Here is a 24,811-nt window from a genome sequence, read left to right on the forward strand (position 1 = left end):
ACTTTTTGAACATGACTTAGCACTTTTAGCTGGAGCTAAACCATATTTACCATAAAACACAAGGAATATGAGACCACCTGTCTTCACTATACTTGGGATGTGGCTTTCAAATTATACCAGTGATTTTTCATTGGCATGCTTCAAAAGACACTTTGCATTTGCTTATAAGTGTTCCTCTTCCAAGCTCAGGGCAATACACAAACATGTGCAAAAAATATTTAAATGTTAATTTTGCATCTAGTGGAAAATCATACTGCTTCAGCATATCAGATTAGTTTTTGAATACATAAAATGTGCTGACACACAGAGGCCTAGATTTTTCCTTGTGATGAATTTAGTACCAAACTAGCACTGAATGTAACTCCTCCAAGAACCAGTCCAATTTTCCTCTTTGCATATTGCTGGTAGGTTCCTGAAGAAAAGGAGATCCAGTGCTGCAGCAATGGTAAGAAACAAGGCAGCCATTTTGTGTCCATTACAATATGGCTCACTGCAATGTCTGAGGCTTCTGCTTCTTCAGTGAGATTTTAGACTTGTCTGTTTTCCAGCCTCTTACAAAACTCAACTCGACATCAGAAAGCAGGACTCCATTGTCAATGGTGGTAGGAAAAATGGCCCCCTTACCCCACTGCTTCTGGTACCTTTATTTACTCTAACATTTTGCTCTAAAGCAAACTGAAACAACCCTAACTGAAACAATCTTTATTACTGACCAGAGTGCATTATTCTTCCTTGACTTCTCCACAATCATTGATACCATCCTCCTCCAGTATCTTTTCACTGTTCCCAACTAGGTGTGACTGCATGTTTTAATTCATAGCTATTCAATAATAGCCAGAATATCTCTATCCTTCCCACCCTACCCTACCAGCATAGGAGTCAGTGTGTATTTATTCATGGCTCCCTCCAACTCTTCATCTACTCATCTACATTTTGCCAACAATATTCACAGACATGGGGTCAATTCCATTGCTACACTATCTACCTTTCGCAACCCTTTCACAGGCTTGAACTGTCATCCTGCTTATTTGACACCGGGTTTTGATGAGCCATTATCCCCAACCCTTGTGGGTGCCCAGAAGAGAGTGGCATAAAAGTTGTGGGCAGTAATGACTTTCCCTTCCACTACCAGTGCAGTGAATGTGATAGATTGCCCCGGCAAGGCTTCTTAGAGCAGAAGGCAGATGCCATGGTCTCATTGCAGACCATCTGGCTGCTTGATTTGATAATGCAGAATAGCTAACACTTTTGCAGTGTATCTATTGCCCAGAGTAATAAATTCTGAAAGTTGTGAGCATCCTAAACCCTCTGTATGCCTGAACTGCCCACTACTCCACTTAGTGTATGGTGAGATACCTGTTAATGCAGTGCTCTGCTTTTAGAACGTACTGTACTATTTGTTTACCCGACTGCTTGGTGATACTTCGAAGTATAGCCATTCTTTAAACTCAGTAATGGCAGTTCTGATATTGAATTAGGGCTGATTTTAATTCATTCCAGCAGAATAAAGGGTTTGATTGAAGCTCATAAGAGCGTAGCTTACATTGTCATATAAGTGAAGCCCAGGCCTCCAAAAGGCTGGGGCCTCACTCTGTCAATAAAGGTCATGAAATGGATGTACTCTGCCTCATCACCCTCCCATTATCCACCTGAAGTTAAAATTGGTCCTAATCACTGTGCTTTTGATTAACCCATTTCATTTGAGCCAGCTATTTAGAATCAAACCATCTTTAATAGTGGTGCTGAAGACTATTTAATAAGCACTACTACATTTGTGAAAAAAAGAATTTGCTCACCTGGTTGGATGTTTGGAAGAGTTGAAAAGAGTGACAGCAACAATACTAGCACATGGGAGCCTCTTAATTTATGAGAAAAGGCACACAATTCATTAAACCCTGTTTTCTTAATAGAAGATTGAGAAGGTCACGTTCACAGATGTAAAAATGCTGAAAGGCATTGATAATATGCATGTAAACATGTTATTTAACTTATGTTGTGAAAGTAGAACACAAGGATAAGAGTGCAGAACTAATAAGCCTCAAGCAAGACTTCATGAAAGTTTTACATGTGGTTATTCATTCCCTCAGATTAAACAAGCTGGAGAGAGTTCATGATCATAAATTGTACATGATCTGATATTTTGTGCATTTGCATTTCCAGCTGTTCATTTTTGTCATATATATTTTACAAATGTTACAATATTTTGTCTCTGCATATTTTGTGAGAATTATTTACATTGCTGTTCAATATTGTATCAGAGATTAAGGTTTTACTTTCGGAAGTTTAGCAAATGGCAGGATTTCTAGACTGCTCCAGAAAGATCCAAGTCTTCATAAATGTAATTCCAATGGTTCATTCAAAGACTTTGTAGACTTCAAAACTTAGTAACTTTTAACAAGGTTGAGCGTTGCCATCATTGAATTTATTTCACCATTTTTCCACCAAAAGGAGTTGGAAGTAGAGTTACTTGCACTCTTTTTAAAAGCAATGCACATTCTCCCAAGTTTTTTTAAAAAGGTCCCCCAGAATAGAAGGTCATTTAATATGACAGCCAGAAGTGGTATTTGCCAGAAACCAAACAATATTTGAGTATTTGTCATCAATCACTGTTGCGCTGGAAAACCCTTTGAATCTGTTAGTTGTAAGATGGACAGGCTTTTTGGCAGAGTGAGGGCCCTCTAAGAATAGAACAGCAAGGGTGCCAGTCAGCTTTCTGGAATTAGGATGCTGTAGAGTCAAATGACAAATGTCTGAAATACAAGGGACTCTGGAGAAAGTGTTTTCGCCCTGGGTTATAGTACACGATTCTGAGACTATTTAATCTAAGCAGACCCGATTCGTAAAATCCTTTTGATGTGTATTGAACTGTTACTTTGTCTGACATGTTTACAAGTATTTGTAAAAGTGTTAACTACTTTTCAGTGAAAGGTAGAGGCACATATGGAAATTGGAGGGAAAAAAGGCTTAAGCTTTTCAATTTTGTGTTTAACGCTTTAAATACAAGATGTTATTGCAATATGGCAGCAGCCCTTCAAGATGCATTACTTTATTTATTCTGTTTGTTTAAAAAAAGGTTCCGATTTTCCAATTGGATTTCACTTCATGTACTTTGTTTCTATTTCCCCCCCACAATTTGTACTTAATAGTGATGATCGGATGATCATCACAAAGGAAAATCTATTTTCATGCTAGTGAACAGTTAATACCAACTTGGCAGAAATAGCAATCAGATGACATTGCTAACCCAATCCTAATTTTCTGATTTTTATAGTGCCAGTTGAGATGGAATTAACTTGGGTAAGTGCTGCCCTGGATTTCATTTTTTGCATATACAAATTCTCTTAAAATACTTGTGTCCTGTACTGAGTGAGTCCAATCCTCAGCCATTTGTCCAAATAACATTGTTTTGCTGAGCTTAAAGCAAGGAAATGCATTTTGTTTAGCCCAACACTCGTATAGACATTCAACAAGACTATTTACTGTGTCATAGTTGGTTACTTTTAGTTTAAATGCTATTAGGAGATCATTTAGCTGCCCAACTGAATAGGTAAGTGGCTCTTCCCCAGCAAAATAGGAAAATAGATCAAATGATCAGCAGAAAGACATTTCCTAGAATGCTCTTTAAATACACAACCCATCCCATTGGCTAATTTGTAATATCCCTCTGGTTATGCAGTATATCCACATATTACTATGTGCCAATTAAGTTTATATGCTTTTGATATATTAGAATTTTATACAAAAAAAGTTACACTTTCCTTCCTGGGTTTTATGTTCTGAAATTAAAAGTACATCATTTCGCAGATGCCCACAAAAAGTGAGTTTTTGCGATTGGAATAAGAATTTAAGGATTGATAAGAATGGTAAAAGACTTCCAATTGAAGATCAGTGTTTGAATTCCAGTCTCATGATTCATTCAAGGAAGGATTTAACTACAGATTAACTTTAAGATTTGTATATATTCATCCTGTCAATATTTGTGACTGAGCCAACTTGGTAGGCTTTTACAAAAAAACCCCAGCAAGCTTGCTTACTCATCTGGATCTGAAAGTGTGTTGGGAGAAGAGATTTTCAATTCTTCTGAGGCAATGTAGAAATCCAGTTGCCAAAAATGTAAATATAAATGATGGTTAGTACTTCACAGAGGACAGACTTGATTTCTGCTGTGTGCTTACTTTCTACCTCAATGTTTAACCATAGAAATTTTCAGTGTCTGTGTCATATGAATGCCTAAGTGGCATCCACTGAACTTGAGTTATTAGAATCTATCTATTTTGTATTCACCTAACTGCGCATTCAAAGTAGATCTAATTAGCATAATTTTTGAATTTATTATCCTTAATAGTGTGAGTAGACAGTGCAAGTTATTGCTGAACTGTTGGTATACGGTAGTTTCCAATTAACCAATTTTGACCTGATATCTATCGGGTTTCCTAAGGATAGAACTTAATATTCTTAGTTATTAAAAGGAGGAGACAAAGCTGTGGGAGTGCTCCATGGATAAAAATTGTGCCTCTATCTCTTCCATTAAAAAGATATATTCTGCCTGTTAATTTTGGATGACAGCTGTTGGTAGTATTTCTGCTTTCCCATTTACACTTATAGACACATCACTTGTTTCTATACTTGTCGCATTATCACCCCCTTTTGCTTGCACCATCACCCCTTTGTCAATTAATCTTACACCCTATCCTCCCCTCCCCACTTTCCCCACCTCTGTGCTTACTTTAAACTGGTCACATATCTAACTTTTTTCCAGCTCTACCGATAGGTCACCAACCTGAAACATTGGGTGGAATCTTTTGGAGGCGGCAGGGGTCACAGCCACCGGCGAGACCCCTGTGTCGCCTCTTTGAGAAGGCCTGCCGCATCTTGTGCCACTCATGCAATTAACGGCCAGCAGTGAGTCTTTCTCCGGAATCAAGGCCCCAAGGGCAGAAGTCCCGTTCGCAAGAGCTGCTGGCCAATCAGAGGGCAGCAGCTCTTCTATACTTAGCAGTACCAATGGAGAGGCAGTGGCTTCTGCTGGTACTACACCCACTTGAGGCCTTGGATCAATAAATGACCTAGGCACAAGTGAGTGATGGCAGGAAGGGGGGATCACAGGGTAGGGGGTCAGCAGCAAGGGCAGGGGCATGGCTCTGTGGGCCCTCCAATGCTGGGACCCACGATCAAGCACAAAGGACCTCCTCCCACCCTGGAGTCCGCGGAACTTGTCATGCTCCCTGCATGGCGAGCCCCCATGCCCAGTGCTGAGTTAATACCAGTGGCAACAGGATGAGGCCCTTAAGTGGGCATTAATTGCCCACTAAATGGCCTCAATTGGCAGAGGGCGGGAAGGACGTCCACAGGTTACCCTCCTGCCTGATTAAATGTCCCCCCACCAATAAACTTGTTGGGGGCGGGGGGCACAAGATTCCACTCATTTATTCTGTTTCTCTCTCCATAAGTGCTGCCAACCTGCTGAGTATTTCCAGCATTTTCTATTTTAATTTCAGATTTCCAGTATCCACAGCATTTTGCTTTTGTAATTGCATTCTCGCTCAACTAGAAATGGGATTTAAAATAACAAGGACAATGCAATTTTAGATAAATTAATAGTTTATGGAGCACTAAGTAATTCATTGGGCTAGACTTTGTGGGAGATGCCAGTCAGGCTGAGAGAATGGGGTAGGAGGTCACATGTCAGAAGCCCTGTGGTGGGAAAATGGTACCCGATTATGTCAGCAATGAGAGGGTGAGTTGGAAACTCGCCCGTTAGCAACAGGAACCTCATATATATTCCAAATTGACCATTTGCATGCAATTTAAATGTAATTCATTGGGATTTAATGCAGCCTCCCCAATTAAATGAAACTGGCATGAGTCTCCCGTGCCTCACTAACCCGTCCATTGAACGCTGTCAACTCAAATGTTGCTTATTTGACTCAATGTGAGAGCTCTCTTGACTTGCAGGAGAGTGAGTCATAGGGAGCTGCACTGTCTTCAGAGTTTTTCTGTGTTCAATCTTGATGATCTGACACAAGGGGCAGAGCCTGAGTTACATACATATGAACATACAAGTTAGGAGCAGGAGTAGGCCATTTGGCCCCTTGAACCCCCTCCACCCTTTGATAAGATCACGGTTGATCTGATTATGGCCTCTACTTTCCTATCTACCCCTATACCCTTTGACTCCCTTGTCAGTCAAAAATCTATCTACTTCTGCCTTAAAAATACTCAATGACCCTGCCTCACTGCTCTCCTCGGAAGAGAGTTCCAAAGATTCGTGACCCTCAGAGAAAAATTTCTCCTCATCTCCATCTTAAATGGGAGACCTCTTATTTTTAAACTCTGTCTCCTAGTTCTAGTCTCTCCCTCAAGGAGAAACATCTTTTCAGCATCCGCCCTGTCAAGTCCCCTCAGGATCTTGTATGTTTCAGAAAGATCACTTCTCATTCTTTTGAACTCCAGTGGATACAGGCCCAACCTGTTTAACCTTTCCTCATTAGACAGTCCCTTCATCCCAGGAATCAGTCGAGTGAACCTTTTTTGCACTGCTTCCAATGTATTATATTCCAATTATATCCTTTCTTAAATAAGGAGACAGTACTGCAGATGTGGTCTTACAAATGTCCTGTACAACTGTAGCAAAACACCCCTACTTTTATACTTCATTCCCTTTGCAATAAATGAGAGCATGCCATTTGCCTTCCTAATCACTCGCTGTACCTGCTTACCAACTTTTTGTGATTCATGTACCAGGACACCCAGATACCTCTGTACATGAGAACTTTGCAATCTCTCCCTATTTAAATAATGGGCTGAATCTTCCATGGAGTGGCAATCACCGTCAGATTGCCACTCTGTCCCGCTGTTATCCTGCACTGGAGCTCCACATTTCTCACCCAGACTTCCAAACCAGGCCTCTTGAGAAATGTGGAGTGTACCTGCTCCTGGAGAGTTTGGGGAAGCCAAGCCACATCCCATTTTTAAGGCACTTGCTGCCGTATTCCATTAAGTTTAAATGGGTCGTCAGGTGTGGCAGGGATACTCAGGGGCCTGAGGGGAGTGGTGGGGGATAATTGGGGCAGCGGAATAGTCAGGTAATCGGGGGAGGGGATAGTCAGGGGTTGGGGTAGTCAGGGGGGTGTGGATAGTCTAGGATGCGGTGGTAGCTGGAGGTGGGTGAGAGAGGTGGTGCAGGGGTGGGGGTGGTGAGTGGTGGGGAAGTGTGGGTAGTGGTGTTGGGGGGGGGAGTCAGGGGTTGGGGATAGTCCAATAATGGTGGGGGCTTGTTTACGAAAATACAAAAAAGGAGCAGGAGTAGGCCATTCAGCCCCTTGAGCCTGTTCCGCCATTTAATAATATCATGGCTGATCTGATAGTAACCTCAAATCTGCATCCCACCTACCCCCGATAACCTTTCACCCCCTTGCTTACCAAGAATCTATCCACCTCTGCCTTAAAAATATTCAAAGGCTCTGCTTCCACTGCCTTTTCAGGAAGAGAGTTCCAAAGACTCACTACCCTCTGTATAAAGGGGAACCGATGGATGTGCTGTACTTAGATTTCCAGAAAGCATTTGATAAGGTGCCACATCAAAGGTTATTGCAGAAAATAAAAGCTCATGGTGTAGGGGGTAACATATTGGCATGGATAGAAAATTGGCTAGCTAACAGGAAACAGTAGGCACAAATGGGTAATTTTCTGGTTGGCAAGATATAACGAGTGGTGTGCCACAGGGATCAATGCTGAGGCCTCAACTTTTTACAATTTATATAAATGACTTGGATGAAGGTATGGTTGCTAAATTTGCTGATGACACAGTTAGGTAGGAAAGTAAGTTGTGAACAGGACATATGGAGGCTACAAGGAGATTATAGATAGGTTAAGTGAGTGGGCAAAGATCTGGAAGATGGAATATAATGTGGGAATATGTAAAATTGCCCATTTTGGCAGGAAGAATAAAAAAGAAGCATATTATCTAAATGATGAGAGATTGCAGAGCTTTGAGATTCAGAGGGATCTGGGTGTCCTAGTACATAAATTGCAAAAGGCTAGTATGCAGATACAGCAAGTAATTAGGAAAGTTAATAGAATGTTATCATTTATTGCAAGGGGAATTGAATACTAAAGTAGGGAGGTTCTGCTTCAGTTATACAGGACACTGGTGAGACCACATCTGGAGTACTGTGTACAGTATTGATCTCCTTATTTAAGGAAGGATGTAAATGCATTGGAAGTAGTTCAGAGAAGGTTTACTAGACTAATACCTGGAATGGGCAGGCTATCTTATGATGAAAGTTGGACAGGCTCAGTTTGCATCTGCTGGAGTTTAGAAGAGTAGGAGGCGACTTGGTTGAAACATATAAGATCCTGAGGTGTCTTGACAGGCTGGATGTGGAGAGGATTCTCTTGCGGGAGAATCTAGGACTAGAGGTTACCCACTTAAGACTGAGGTGAGGAGAAACTTTTTTTCTCTGAGGGTTGTGAGTCTTTGGAATTCTCTTCCTCAAAGAAGAACGGCTAAACAGCTTAGGCCTTTATTCATTAGAGTTTAGAAGAATGAAGGGTGATCTTATTGAAATGTACAAGATTCTGAGGGGGCTTGACAGAGTAAACGTTGAGAAAATGTTTCCACTAGTGGGGGAATCTCAAACTGGGGTACATAGTTACAGAATAAGGGGGCACTCATTTAAAACGGCGATGTGAAGGAATTTCTTCTCTCAGAGGGTAGTAAATGTCTGGAATTCTCTACCCCAGAGACTTGTGGAGGCTAGATCACTGAAAGTATTTAAAGAGGAGATAGATAGATTTTTGAAATATCGGGGAGTTGTGGGTTATGAGGAGCTGGCACAAAAGAGGAGCTGAAGCTTTGGGCAGATCAGCCATGATCTTATTGAATGGCGGGGCAGGCTTGAGGGGCCGAGTGGCCTGCTCCTGCTCCTATTTCTTATGTTATGTTATCCTATGTTAAAAGGCGGTGGGAGCAGTCTTTGAATACTTTTAAGGCAAAGGTGGATAAATCCTTGATGAGCAAGGGATGAAAGGTTATCTGGGGTAGGTGGGAATGTGGAGTTGAGGTTACAATCAGATCAGCCATGATCTTATTGAATGATGGAGCAGGCTTAAGGGGCCAAATGGCCTACTCCTGCTCCTAATTCGTATGATACTACCTTTAACTTCCTTAGTTAGCTACGAGTAGTGCATCCCTCTCCTAGAGTCTTTCTTTCTCACTGGAATGTATCTTTGCTGAGCATAATGAAATGTCTCCTTAAATGTCTTCCACTACATCTCCACTGGCCTATCTCTTAACCTAATTTCCCAGTTCACTTTAGCCAGCTCTATGTTCATACCCTTACAATTGCCTTTATTTAAATTTAAAACTCTAGTCTTAGACCCATGCTCTCTCCCTCAAACTGAATGCGAAATTGAATCATGTTAGGAAGTGACTAAGTCTAAAGCGTTGGGTCCAAAAATTAAAGGGGCACTTTAATTAAATTAAAGCCTTGGGATAGATGGACTATTCATTAAAATGGCATTACGTATCTGAGGTCCTAAGGGGTGGGCACTTTGGAGGCTGCCTTGAAAGAAAGGGAGAAGGGTTTGCACAGTGGGAATCATTCATCCTGTGCTCCTTCACCCTCTCATGCTGGAGGGGATCAATGTTACATAAGAACACCCTGTTGCACAGGAATCAGTGCAGGCAGCCCAGCAGCAGCAACAAGAGCGAGCGCAATGATAGGAGGCCAAGCAGCAAGGCAGAGGCACATGCAAGCCCCTGGCACATCCGTGAGTTACAGGACCAGGATGATGTACCTGCAAATGTCAGAGAGATAGTGTCTGAAGAGACTACGCCTCACCAGGGAGACCATGATAGAACCACATGCCTTAACACAGGACAACCTGTGTCCACAGGGTTATGGTGGTCACGCTATGATAGTGGCATTGCAGCTATTGACTTCTGTGCAACTGGTTCTTTCCAGGGATCTACAGGTGACATTGTTGAAATCCACCAAGCAGCCACTCACTTCTGCATGAAGGAGGTGACAAATCACTACAAGAGGGCTGGAAAATTCATAAGATTCCAGATGATTGAGGACAGCCAGGTGGAGAGGGCAATGGGATTCGCAGCCTTTGCAGGCTTTCCGCATGTTCAGGGTGTAGAGACTGTACCCATGTTGTATCAAGGCACCATCTGAGCAGCCAGCCATGTTTATTAACAGAAAGGGATTCTATTCCCTCAGTGTGCAGTTAATCTGTGACCACATGAAGTGAATCATACAGGTGCCCGCCAGGAGCCAAGATGCCTGTGTGATTTGCCATGTGCAGATGCTACACTTTGTGGCAAGGCCACAAATCAAGGGGTTGGATCACAGGTGACAAGGGCTACCCTCTTCACACATGGCTGATAGTGCCCATCAGAAACCCTCACAGTGAGGCACAAGCGAGGTTCAATGCCAGTCGCGGCACAACAAAAAACATCATGGAGCAACCCATCGGTCTGCTGAAGATGCGCTTCCACTGCCTCGATTGTTCTGGGGGAGTTCTCTCCAGCATAACCCAGTAAAGATAGTCACTGTGTACTGTGCACTGCATAACATCACCATGCAGAGGGGTGACGACATCAGCCCAGAGGAAGAAGAGGAGCAGAAGTCTCATCTGATGAGGAGGATGGGGAAGTAGAGAGTAACATGGAAGGGTATCCACAACAGCGGGCTGCTGCCAATGTCCGTGCCATGGAACTTAACAACAGGAGGCATGGGACCACCTCATACTGACCTGCTTCCGACCATCTGGTTACCATTCAGCAACATAAATATACAACCTTGCCCTTTTCCCTGGATGGCACATATTATTGAATCTAAGAACTTGCAACACTCCTCCTCGCAGAGGTCTGCATCTCAATCTGCGAGCAAGCAGCCAGTGCCCCTTAAACATATGAGATTAAATATCATGCATCATTGAAGGAGAAACATCATGAGGCCCTCGTATGAAAAGCAAACACTGAATAAAGCCCAAAACATTTTAATGTGACATTAACACATCTTCCTTAACATAATAATATTAACACCAGTGCTACCTTACTGTGTGAAAATGAACTTTTTGAAATGCTTCCACATGTTGCGGTGAAGTAAATCCCCAACATCTACGGATGAGATGTGAGCAGGCTACCGCTTTCTTTGCCCTGTAGCCTTTGATGACTGTGGTGGGTGTCCTCTGGCAGCCTTTGGCTTGGATGGGCCAGGGCATATAAGACTCTCCTGTACCAATGCAGGAGGGTCTTCTGTGGCCACTGCCATTGTGTCGTGACTGCCCTTGGATCATTGGGAAGCTCCCGACAAAACTTCGAGTGCCTTGAGAAGAACCCTCAAGTGTGATAGGTTGCATCTCCGCAGGCCCCTCAGTGCAGCATGGCACTGCCCTGCTTCTGGTTGACCAAGGTGCATCTGGAGGGGTGTCTAGGGCAACAACAACCTTTTGCTGGCTCACTGCTGCAGTGAGCTCATGGCACCAGCGTTGGTCTTCAGGATGGTACTGGTACCAGGCATTCACTATGTGCTCTCCTGGGTCTCCCTCTTCAAGGTGGTTACTGCCCTCTCCATGGAAGAAGCAATGACCTCTCCTACCTGAGACATGGCAGAGACTATGTCATGGATGGGTTCCTCCATCATCTGTGCATGCCTGCTCAAAGCCTCAGGCAGCTCTGTCATATTCTCCCCCATTTGCCTCTGCAACTCCTTCAGGTTGAGTGTGGCCCTCGTCAGAGGCACTTTATCAGCCAGGGGTGTAGCAGGGAGCTGTCCTTCCACAATCCTCCGACTGCCAGAGGCCTCAACTGCGTTTGCGCAACTGTGAGGTGCTCAGCAGATTGTGACCACAGGCTGACACATGACCTATTCCCCACCGAAGTGAGTGTATCTGTGCTGGTGCTGGGTGCAGGGGACAAATGTAACACTGCACCCTCGGAGACATCCAGACTGTTGTCCTCCAAGGAGATGTCAGGCGGAACACATGGGGGCTGGTAACGATTCTCTACAGTTGTCGAACTGCAAATGAAGCTCAAACAATTACTGGAATGATAATGTTAAGGGCCACTACCATTTATGGGTGCAGCAGGCAGCCATGGTAATCACCTCCTAACTCTCCACACCCACCAATCCAAAGTCAGTGTCAGATATAGACCAACCATCCTGCTCCCCTTCCATCTCCAGTACTTCCAACTCTGCCTCTGTCAGCAGAAAATCTCTAGCATTCCATCCCAGGTCTTGGATCTCTCCCTGGTGTTGTGGGTCCTCTTGTTCTGCAAGCATTAGGGGAGAAAATTTGAAGTTGCTAGTGAAGCTTGATTGCCCCTGGTCCGATGAGGTGTCAGCTTGCCCATCTCCCCTTCCAGTCCTCAGACACTCAGGAAATCTGGGTAAGGTGTAGAGGGAGTTGCAGATTCTGATGACACATACACATACAGCCTATGCAACTAAGGAAGCTGGTGAGGGGGAACAGTTTACACTTTAATGCCCATCCTAGCCTTAACTATTCAGTGCCCTTACATTTCCCATCCACCTTTCATCCACTTCTTGACAGTATGGAACTCTTACTCACTGGGCAGAATTTTCTGGCTGGCAGGAGGGGGCGGAGCAGGAGCGGGCGCAGGCCCGATCACCGCCTGTGATCGGGTCCACGCCATTTTACGTGGCTCCTGAGGACAGCGGGAGTGGGCGGGCGGCGGCGGGACTGCAATGTTTTAAAAAGTTGCTACAGCCTTTCAAAGGCTGCGAATCAGAGCCAGTGGAAAGGCTTCCCAGAGCACTGCTGGTGAGCAGGTCAGGGCAGGGGGAGGGAAGGGCAGGGGGGCACTGTGCTCCTTGTTTTTTTGGATGATTGCCTTTCCACCCTCCTCGGAGGTGGTAGCAAGACAGGAGGTGCTGGTTCCCCAGGACAGGAGGAGGAGGCCCACCCACATGACCAAACGTGCCTGGGAGGAGGTGGCGGAGGTGATGAACTCCTGCGATGTGGTGCGGCGCACCTGGATCCAGTGTCGCAAGCGCTTCTATGACCTGTTGCGCTCAGGAAGGGTGAGGACAATGTTGGCATTGGCCACTTAACCCAGCAGGTAGGCCTTCCACCCGGTGCCCCACACCCCCACCCCTGCCCCCACCCACTCAATAAGTCTGAGTGTAGTGACTGCATTGAATCGTTGACGGCATGTGTCCTTCGCTGGGTGGGCCAGCGGATATTGCCTATGCCAAGATCACCCTGAAAGGGTGATGAAGAGATGGGTTCTGCGCCTGCAGCCTTTGGTACACTGAGACTCACGTTACTGTTTTGGGGACAACCTGGAGGAGTTGCACCCAGGCGCATTGCTGGAACTCCAGGACATGTCAAAGTAAGGGTGATGACATGCTGGGAGGGGAGCTTCAAGGTGGCATGGCACCAATCGATCTGCTGTCCTCTGCGCTCCACGTGCTTGCGCCTCCTTGCTATGGAATGTTAGACCGTGTGGTCCGTAATATGATGTAGGCAGCATTTGGCCAAGGGGGTGTGGAGCAGGCCTAGCATCTTTGTGTGTGTTCAGCAGCAGAGGGGTGAGGAGACACTGGAGCCCTGCAATATCCTCCTCTGATTGGGGTGGGCCGTCCGTGAAGAGATTCCAGGTACAATTAGCACTAATCAATGCTCTTCTCTCATTTTCAGGAGAAGAATGCACATAATGCCGCCGAGCAGGTAAGGACTGGCAGCAGCCTGGCACAGTTGGCGATTCTCAGCTGCTTCAAGCAGAAGGCCCAGGTCCACCGGTGTCGGTGAGGCTGGGGTGCCACGGGCAGGTATGTATGCCCAGCAGTGAGGTCATCATTGTTCTCCCAACAGCCATGGCAGTGCTGAATGTTCAGTGATTGAAGTTTCCAACATGGCTTGACCATTGCTTATTGAAGGATGAGCGCATAATGATCCGGGGGACAGGGATGCACATTGACATTGTGTCCACGTTAACTGATCCAATGTCCTTGTTCTTCCTTTCAGCATCAGCGGAACACACTGAGGGCCCTGAACACCCTCACACCTGAGGGCCCTGAAGTCTCACCAGTGTCACACCATCTCTGCCAGGCAAACACCAGCGGAGATACTAGCACCTCAGTGGGAATTAGAACATCGGCTAGTGTCCCAGGGCACAGCGGTGAGGGCACTTCATAGTCACTGGAGGAGCTGGCAGAGACAGAGAGTGCCGATGGCGCCAGCAGTCAGAGGACTGCAGGGGACCAGCTACATGCTCAGTCGGTGCCTGATGTTGTGCCTCTGGAGTTGTCCGCGACGCAGGAAATGCGGCCGGGTGTGCGGGAGCATCTGGTGGAGATACATGAGGCTATGCTTGGCTTGGCGTTCGTAGTGGAGTAGCCTAAATGGGCTATCGCCGAAGCAATGAGCCTCATGGCCGAGCGCCATGGGTCCTCTATGGAGAGAGTGGTGACTCTTGTGGAGAGGCTCCTCCAGGAGACCCATTAGGGCTTCCTGGAGATGCGCTTGGACCAGCAAGCCCTCACATCGGCATTGACCTCAGCTGATCTGTGCCAGTGTGGGAGATGGTCTGGGCACCAAGTTTCCCAGCTCGGTGCCCATCCATCCACGGTGAGCAGGGAGGTCGGAAATGACCTCACGTCGGCGCAGCAGCTGCCTGTCGTCTCTGTGGGCTCCTCTCAGGGCGCTCCAGATGAGGGCAGCAGCTCCTCCGCCCCTCTGCCAGTACTGTTACATTCGGTGAGACTGCGACGACTGGGGTGATGCCAGCTGTGGAACTGGCAGCTCCCTCCCAGGCGGGACCAACACAGGTTCCACGGGCCAGAGGACGACCGCCAAGGTCATTGAGGCCAACAGGACAGCAGAGTCAGCAGTCTGTCTCAGATGCCACTTCCAGCGAGGGGTCAGCACCAAGATGTAGCACCCGAAAACATAAACATAAGGCACCTTAGGCACAACACGGGTTTATCACTGGTGCTTTTGTGTTGGCCGCAATGAGGTCTGTATGAATTGGTGTGATTTTTAACACCTTTGTCATTTTGTTTCATTGTTTCTTTGGTTGTAATATTAAATTCAGATATGTCACCATGGCTGAGGGTGCCTCTTTTCTTCTGCAGGTGGATGGTTTCCAAAAATGTTATGAGTGTTTTGTGGAACATTCAGCTTTATTAACAAGGACCTTAGTTAATGTTCCTAACCAGGCAGATTTTGCACTTAGGTATTGAGTATGGAGCCTACAGCCCAGGCTTGTCCTGGAGGTCCATATGTGGTGTGCTAGCTGAAGGTTCATTGGATTAAAGCCTTCCGGGTGTTCCTGCCTCCGTGGAGTATGCCTGGGTCAGCGTCTACCCCCTCAGCATTTCCCTGTGCATGCTCATCCTCGGACTCACTGCTGGACTCATCTTGTGCAGCTGCAGCCACTATGTCGGCGTCTTCATTGTCCACTGTGTCCCCCCTTTCCAGCACAAGGTTGTGGAGAGTGCAGCATACTACCACTATTACCAACACACTATCTGGGGGGTGCTGGTATGCGGCCCCTGAGCAGTCCAGGCACCGGAAGCACATCTTGAAAAGACCAATGGTTCTCTCCACCACAGCCCTTGTGGAAGCATCGCTCCTATTGTACCGCTGCTCAGCTTCTGTCCTTGGATGGCGGAGAGGCGTCATGAGCCACCTTCTGAGGGGATAGCCCTTGTCACCCAGCAGCCATCCATCAAGCCAGGCTGGAGCACTGAAGAGCCCCGGCACCTGGGAGTGTCTGAGGATGTAGGCGTTGTGGGAGCTGCCTGGGTACCTTGCACACTTATAGAATCAGCATCCCGTGATCACACACTATCTGCACGTTCATGGAGTGGAAGCCCCTCCTGTTGACGAAGGCACCGGGCTCACCTGCTGGCGCCTTGATGGCCACGTGTGTACAGTCTATTGCACCCTGGACACGGGGGAAGCCAGCAATCGCCACGAAGCCTCTGGCTCACTGTGTCTGGCTTGCCTGGTCCCAACGGTAGAGGATTAAGGTCAATGCACGCCTGAACAGAGCATCTGTAACCTGCTTGACACAAGTGTGGACAGCAAAGATCACCCACTGAGCCCTTGAAGGAGCCAAAGGCATAGAAATTGAGGGTAGCTGTGACCTTAAGAGCCACTGGCATGGCGTGTCTGCCCACACAGTTAGCGGAGATCTCAGGCCCAATCATCTGACAGATATAGTTGACTGGCTCCCTTGAGAGACGAAGCCTCCTTCGGCACTGCACCTCAGACATATTGAGGTCGCTGCTTCGCCACCTGTATACCCTGTCAGCAGGATAGTGCTTCCTTGGATTACCTCTTGGCCCTGCACCCCTTGTGCCTGCGCCTGCCTCCCAAAGGTGGCTCCCCTGGAGGCTGAATGTGCACTCCTGGCCTCCTCCTCCTTACAACCTTTCCTTCCTCCTCAGAGGAGGTGCTTCCAGTGGAGAGTTCAGCTCCCATTCCCAGGCTAAGGGAAGGCTTCCTGAAACCTGCAGGCCCAAAAAGGATTCCTCACTGCAGAATGCTGACCTGAAGGTTGTGAGTCCAGACCAAGCAGCTGGTATGTGTTTTGAAGTATTGCAGATCACACAGGCAAGTATCAGTAACTGAGAAATCAATATTTGACAAAGCACACTCGTGATCCCACTGAGCCCTCTTATCCCGCCTGCGGATGAGGTTTATACAAATGTGTCCTGCCCGTTGCGCCTGTGCACCGACCTGAAGATTGCACAGGTGCCGAAAAATCACCGTCAATTGGCGCTTCAAAGGCCTTAAGTGGCCGGTTAATTAAAGATGAGTGCGCATTGGAGATCAACGCGCGCCCGCCCAATGAAATATCGCGATGATGCGCGGTGACGTCGGGATGCTCACCCAACGTCACCACGTGTCATATTACATGCGGGGCCCACCAACAGGAAAATTCTGCCCACTGTTGCAGTACAGAGGAAGTCATTCATCCTTTCTCGGCACTCGACCCAGTCAGTTAGATGGACCCGATGGCCGCTCACCTCTGCGATGACCCTCTTTACAGGCCATCTTGGTCATTCCTTTTGGCCTTTTGTGGACATCAACTGGAAATAGAATCTTTCTGCGTATCTGAATGGCCTGGAGGAGATCATGCAGCAACTTTCACTGAACCATGGAGCAGTACTCTGGGTGGATTGTAACATCTCTGAACACAGCTGAATCCGTTGATGCCACACACTGAACTTTTACAAAGATGGAGGTTTCTTCTGCCTGGACCCTCAAAGGTTTTCTGTTGCGATGTTCATACACCTGGCAACTACAGTTGCAGTTCTCCCTCAAAAAGGCTGCATGCAGAATTTCAGGTTTTAAACAGGGCTTTCTACCCTTTACACCCCTGTGTGAGGATCAGGTGACATGAGTCTCCTGACGTCAGATCCACCCCGCCACATGATCCAGTGGCAAGCCCGCATCACACATATTCATGAGCTTGTCACCATGTGATCCAGTCCGGGTGGCCACCACCTTCCTGTGCCAGATTCCCAACTTCTTCCAGGCCTGCTAGTGGACTCAGCAATGGGAGGACAAAACCCAGCCCATATTCAGGTCATTATACAATTTGGAGGAGGTTCACAGTTTTGTTTTTTGAAGTTTTGCTTCAGTTTACTTGTCTATGTCAGCAAATGTTGGTACAGGAGGACAGGACGATGTAAACTGGACATCGTCTTTTTGTGGATAATGGCCTGTATGGGTTAAATGACAATACCGCTCCCCACACTTTCATATGTTCTTATGGCATCCATATGTACATTTTTCAGTATGAATCTCGACATGTCAATCAGGGCTGGTCAAATTGGTTGGTTTTAATTTTCCTTGGATCAGGAATGTTTTCAGTTGTCGCACCTTTATCATTGCAATACCCCGAGATCAGCTAACTCAACAAGCCATGGTTTAAACCTGGGACCTTCATATTCTGTATAGTGTAATATTACATCAGGAGAAACATTTATCCACCAAGATATAGAGTAATCCTTTTCCTACCTTTTTTGGGATGATGTGGAGTTGTATTTACAAATACATGTGCAATTAACCTGATTGTACCGGCCTTACCTGATGTTTGGCTGTTTCCTATATTACACCTTCATTTAATAAATTTTCTGTGCCTCTTTAAGCCCTAAAATCTGCTTCTCTTTGCTACATATCACCTTTACACCACCTAATGGAACAGCACTAAACAGAGAAATATTTTTCAGCATCACATGTATGTTGTTTTATTTTTGTTAATCTTATTAACTGCTTTGCTTTCTAATTACCTTCTGGGTTCCTTTCAAAAACGTGTGTTACGAGCCATTTACAAATCAAAATAATTGTGTATAAACTGTTTGTAGTAATATTGTAATTTACCTCAGAATTTTAAAAAAATCTTCTAGGCATCCATTTGGTAAAGCATTGAATCCCAATGTTGATCACCATCCTCTCTCTATGTGAGAGTTTGCTGGTTCTTAGATTGGTCACTGGATGGAGCTCTTTGTGATGTTGAAAGTGAGGGAGCTCTGAGGGACCTTGCATAATGTACAGATTGAAGCAGAATTGACTTTGCTTCTGCAGAGGGCTGTGACCCTATTTATTCTTTTCTCCTCAATTGCACATCAGGAAATGAAACATGATTAAAATGAAGAATAAAACTATCTAGAACACAGTGTTTCATTGGACTTTCTCAAACCTTGACAAACAACTTAGTCCTGTCAGATTCCATGCCCCTTTTGTAGATTGAATACCATCAGTACAGTGAGTCATAATTGTACTTGAACAGTTACATAGACTTATGTAAAACAAAGATCAAATTCAAACAACTCTAATTCGTTTCATATAAAAAATGAGCCTCCAGCAATGTATCCTGAATTGACTTCTTGTACTGCTGTTGGATTTATGTATAATGTAGCACATTCCAAACACATGGTGAAGTGTTAACATTGACAGAAGTTTTTACTTAGACATTGTGGTGTATGTAAATTTGCACTTTAGATGTGCAGTCAGGTATGACATTTTTACTTTTAAACAGTATTTAGTTCACATATTTGCAGGGTGTTTACTGTAAGTGCCTGTCAAAACTGTGCAAGAGAATTTAGTAAAATAATTTAGTGGTGAAACACTACTTAACCGTTCCAAAATCTAAACTGTTTAATTATATATTTCCTTATTGAAGCAAGTTGGCTGGCGATGAAACATAATTGTAAATTTATGATCTGATCTTGTATTCCTTTGTGAGTTTTTGTGCTTATCAAGGTGGGAAGTGAAATACTTTTCCACTATTGGCATCAGTGCCAACACTGAGCACTCCCAGGTCAGATATAGCCCCACTAGATGCATGCCGAAGCTCCCAATCCTCTGCCATCTATCACTACCTTGAATTACATTCCCACATCATGGGGCAGTTTTGTATTATTCACCCATGCCTCCTAAGCCCTGAGTTAAGACTTCCTGTTACAAAATTGAGACCACATATCAGATGGGATTCTTAAAAGTTGCCAAGAAACTTTAATCCTGTTAATCTTGGTTCAATTCAAACCTGGACCTTGGGTGACTTGCACATCATGCTCATGCACTGCACAAGGTGGTGCTTTTGATTCCTTCCTTTTATGACTAATTTTCTCCCCTCCTCTTTTCCTGAAAGCATTTCCTCCTTGCAGGGGTTTGTTTGTATGGCAGTCAATCAGTTACACAACAGCACCACATGTAAACGTCCACTTTCATGTGCTAACCCTAGACGTTGAGTGTCAACAAGCTATTCTAACATGGGGGTATCACAGCTGAGTGCATGCAATCCTTTCCCAGCTCTAAATATGCACCTAGCAAGACAGGTGGGTCACTAGATGGCAATGAGGAGCCAGAACCCTGCCAATTTTTCCCTTCCTTGCCTGGCTCTGAGGCCAACTTGACTCTCACTGCTTGACCATGGCCATTAGCTGAGAGCAGATTAAACCTGAGACTTTCCTGGTTTGTATAGCTCAGCTACTCTTACAGAGTTGGGCTGGTGACCTCAAAATGTAAATACCTCAAATCTGCTATAATTCAACAGCTTGTAGACGTAATAGAAATTATACAATGCATTTCACACAATGGGAATACATTTTGGCTGCAGACCAGGTGAAATATGAAAAGAGTTTACTGAACAAATATTTACAGCTATTTTGGTTCCAGGGAATTAATACAGTGCATGTGGGAATGAAAATATTTTTGACTTTTCAATTTCAAGACGTAAGAATTATTCACTTTTGGTATTCATTAAAATATGGAACAAATAGTTACAACAGATTTAAAAGTACTTCTCAAAAAAACTCATGGTAAATAAAAATTCTCATTTTTGATTAGAGATACGATAAGGGAAAGCTTTATCTGTTTATCTATGTTTGAAACTGTCTGGTATGTTGATGTGAGGAATCAAGGCATTGTCACTGAAGTCTGCTAATTGTCTTAATTACTTATTGCTATTCTTAAATTAAAATCAATCAATTTAAAGTCACCATGTGTCTCTTTAATTAGAGGAATTTGAAAACTCATTATTTTGGAAAGCATTTTTATTTGAGTTATCAGCGGCTTCCAAAATATCTCCATGTGCTTTGTTTAATCTAGTTACCTAGTCCAAAAACAATCCCCCAGATTTGCTTTAAATTTTTGTATTCAGTGCTCAAATGTGGTCTCCTCTCTATTTTTTCAACAGCCAGTGCTGGTAATGATACAGCTTGTCAAGATCCATCTTTTGTTTTTTCACCTGTTCCATTATCTTCACCTTTTGACTTGCACCATCATCCCTTTTGTCATTTACTCTCTCCTGCCTTCCATCTTATCACAGACCTTCCCTTTTGCACTAACCTCCGCTCCCCCTTTCCCTGCCTCTCTCTTAACTTGCTTAAAACCGGATACATCCCTGATTTTTCCATCAGCCTGAAACGTTAACTCTGTTTCTGTCTCCACAGATGCTGTCTGACCTGCTGAGTATTTCCAGCACATTCTGATTATATTTATGCTTTGAATTAATCTTGTATTTTTTTTTCTCTTTATCCTGCAATTCACAGAAACTCTGGAGTTTCCTTTGTCAGGAGACAGTGCAGAAACACCCCCTGCATCGTTTAATGCTGAAAGATCAAAGAATAGGAATCCTTCTTCGGGATCAGGCAGCAACAGCAGCCATTCATTACAGCTTGGTGCACAGAACAATCCTTTTGGCAGGTGAGAAACATGACTATATTGTAGCAAGTGATGCCAATCCATCCTCTCACTTATGACTTTTTTTTAAGATAAATGAGACCTACAATTACAGCTAGTGCAGGGTTTGTTGGTATATACTGATTTATTTGTGGAGTGGCCAGAATATTTCTATCTGTCTCTTTCCACAGTGAGGATATCACTTGTCAGCTGGTAGAGGTGGTAGTAGATTGTTGATTCGAGCAGCTGCCCTCTCTTCCCATCTCTCTCGCCGTTCTCTCTTGGTGACTGAGCTTGTTGACTGGAAAGTCTTGACATCCTTTTTTGCTGGTGAATCACCATTTTAGTCACAATTGGGTATCTGCTTCCCATGTGTGAATGTTAATAGAGCAGACCGTCATGGAGGCTGTGAAGTATCCAATGACACTCGACAAAGTCAGCTGTAGCTAAAACATGCAGAATGGTTCTGACCTGCCTGTGTCTTGGTGCAGCACTGCCTGGCCTGTCACCAAGGGACAGTTCTGACCTTTCCACTGGTAGTTCGCTACTGATTGCACAGCTCCTGCTTACTCACCGTCAGTTAACTCTCAAGTTTAGGTCTCCACAAACTATATCACACTATTGCTGAACTTGCACCCTAACTATGGGTAGTAGAATAAAAATGCTCACCCACCTGGTGCGTCCAACCGATTGGTTCCTCATTCACTAGTGGAAAGCCTGCTCGCAGCACCTATCGTTGTGGAGTACCTAAAGACACTAGATACTGAGTCAGCTATAGGTAAAGCAAGCAGCAGTTTATTCAATACAAGTATGCATACAGGGTAATGCTCTGTCAGAATGCTCTGAGGCAAATAAAGATACATAGTTTCTGTTAGTTATTTATACCAAGTTTGTGATACCTCATCATTAACTCACAATGTTCATATCTTATACGTCTAGTTCAGTACACCGGCAGTTACAGGTGAGTTTACAAAATAGTCACTGAATTACCTGATCTTTAACACAAATGATGCCTACAGTTTAGTGATGATTTACTACTTTGTCCAGTTATCCGCTTATCTTTGCCTGACTCTGAATAGTCATCCACTTCCTAATCTGACCGAAAAGTCACATTCCTTACTACATCCGCTCTAGTGTTTTTTTTTAACTGCAAACACTTGTAAAACTTCTACCAGCAATTTGGTCAAGCCTGGGTAATCCCACCATACACCACTTCAAAGCTTTGAGATTATTGTTAAAGTATTTCCTTTGGCCCCCATGTGAACAGGCTCCCTGGTGTATGTCAGAGTAGCGCACCTGTTTGGCCAGTCCAGAGTCAGGTATTCTGATGTCATGTCCTGTCCATTTCAGCTGATGCGAGATTATCATGGCCTCTCTACTTGGCACGTTCTTTTGCCCTTCCAATTGATTTGCAAGATCCTTCTAAGACAACATTGATGATGTTGTTCTAGGTCCTTGTTATGGCACCTGTCCATGCTTCAGCAGTGTAGAGGAGTGTGGGGGGAACCACTGCCTGATAGACTTTAGGTTTAGTGTCTGTCAGATATCACAATTCTCAAAAATTTGTGTACGTGATTTACCATAGGTTGGGATGGCACATTAGATTCAGTGATGTGCCTCTTCATCAATGTCAGCTTTTTGAGATAGGTAGCTTCTAAGAGGTGGGAAATGAGGGATTTTTTTTCCAACACGTAATCATGAATCTCAATTGAAGGTATTAAATTTGATACATTTGGTGTGGGTTTTGGTCTTCCTGGTGTTCAGGGCAAATCCCATGCTCTCATAGGATGTCAACTATATATTGTAGTTCTTTAGAATGAGGCAAAAGACGGGAAATTACAGGCCAATTAGCCTGACCTCAGTCGTTGGTAAGATTTTAGTGTCCATTATTAAGGATGAGATTTCAGAATACTTGGAAGTGCATGATAAAATAGGGCAAAGACAGCATGGTTTCATCAAGGGGAGGTCATGCCTGACAAATCTATTAGAATTCTTTGAGGAGGTAATGAATAGGTTAGACAAAGGAGAGCCAATGGATGTTATCTACTTGAACTTCCAGAAGGCCTTTGACAAGGTGCCGCACAGGAGGCTGCTCAGTAAGATAAGAGCCCATGGTGTAGATGCAAGGTACTAGCATGGATAGAAGATTGGCTGTCTGACAGGAGGCAGAGAGTGGGGATAAGGGGGTCCTTCTCAGGATGGCGGCCGGTGACTAGTGGAGTTCCGCAAGGGTCAGTGTTGGGACCACAACTTTTCACTTTATACATTAATGATCTAGATGAAGGAACTGAGGGCATCCTGGCTAAGTTTGCAGATGATACAAAGATAGGTGGAGGGACAGGTAGTATTGAGGAGGCGGGGAGGCTGCAGAAGGATTTGGACAGGTTAGGAAAATGGGCAAAGAAGTGGCAGATGGAATATAACGTGGGGAAGTGTGAGGTCATGCACTTTGGTAGGAAGAATAGAGGCATAGACTATTTTCTAAATGGGGAGAGAATTCAGAAATCTGGAGTGCAAAGGGACTTGGGAGTCCTAGTCCAGGATTCTCTTAAGGTTAACTTGCAGGTTGAGTCGGTAGTTAGGAAGGCATTTATTTCGAGAGGACTAGAATATAAATGCAGGGATGTGCTGCTGAGGCTTTAAAAGGCTCTGGTCAGACCACATTTAGAATATTGTAAGCAATTTTGGGCCCCATATCTCAGGAAGGATGTTCTGGCCCTGGAGAGGGTCCAGAGGAGGTTCACGACAACGATCCCAGGAATGAAAGGCTTAACATATGAGGAATGTTTGAGGACTCTGGGTCTATACTCGATGGAGTTTAGAAGGATGAGGGGGAATCTGATTGAAACTTACAGAATACTGAAAGGCCTGGATAGAGTGGACATGGGGAAGATGTTTCCATTAGCAGAGAGACTAGGACCCAAGGGCACAGCCTCAGAGTAAAGGGAAGACCTTTTAGAACAGAGATGAGGAGAAACTTCTTTAGCCAGGGAGTGGTGAATCTATGGAATTCATTGCCACAGAAGGCTGTGGAGGCCAGGTCATTGAGTGTATTTAAGACCGAGATAGATAGGTTCTTGATTGGTAAGGGGATCAAAGGTTACAGGGAGAAGGCGGGAGAATGGGTCTGAAAAACTTATCAGCCATGATTGAATGGCAGAGCAGACTCAATGGGCCAAATGGCCTAATTTCTGCTCCTATGTTTTATGGTCACCAACCTGTGCATCACCAGCATACTGTAGTTCTATTTACAGATGTGTTTGTTGTCTTGGTTTTGGCCTTCAGCTGGTTGATGTTGAAGAGTTTACCATTGGTGTGATGTTATTACCACAGCTTGGGGGAGCCTGTCAGTAGTAAGTTTCAGTGATGCTGCAAGAGAGATTGAGAATAGTGTTGGTACAATGACACATCACTGTTATTTGCGTATGGTCATGTAGGAGATGGGTGATATTTCTGTAGCACCTTCCAAAGGGCATTTCAATTCACCGAGCCAAAGACTTTTGTGAGATCAAAGAAAGCCATGTACAAAGGGATATTCTGCTGTCTGCACTTTCCTTGAAGTTGCTGTGCTGCTTCTTGGGCCCTGCCAATGTTTCCTTCCATGCCTCTCTCTCCATTGTTTATCTAGTTTCCC

The 24,811-nt window shown here is 44.8% G+C and overlaps 1 protein-coding gene across 3 annotated transcripts in view; it reads left to right on the forward strand.

The window, feature by feature from the left end:
• Nucleotides 1-24,811, forward strand: part of wdpcp (WD repeat containing planar cell polarity effector) — a 161,320-nt gene that overhangs the window by 116,699 nt on the left and 19,810 nt on the right. For 2 of the 3 annotated variants that reach the window (XM_078556529.1, XM_078556530.1), the window contains exon 15: nucleotides 21,048-21,201. In XM_078556529.1, coding sequence (XP_078412655.1) covers nucleotides 21,048-21,201 — 154 coding nt within the window. Of the gene's footprint in view, nucleotides 1-3,271; nucleotides 3,298-21,047; nucleotides 21,202-24,811 lie in introns of all 3 variants that reach the window. The other variant, XR_013578649.1, reaches the window with a different exon arrangement.

Source organism: Cetorhinus maximus, chromosome 14, assembly GCF_964194155.1.
Source record: "Cetorhinus maximus chromosome 14, sCetMax3.hap1.1, whole genome shotgun sequence".
NCBI lineage: Eukaryota > Metazoa > Chordata > Chondrichthyes > Lamniformes > Cetorhinidae > Cetorhinus > Cetorhinus maximus.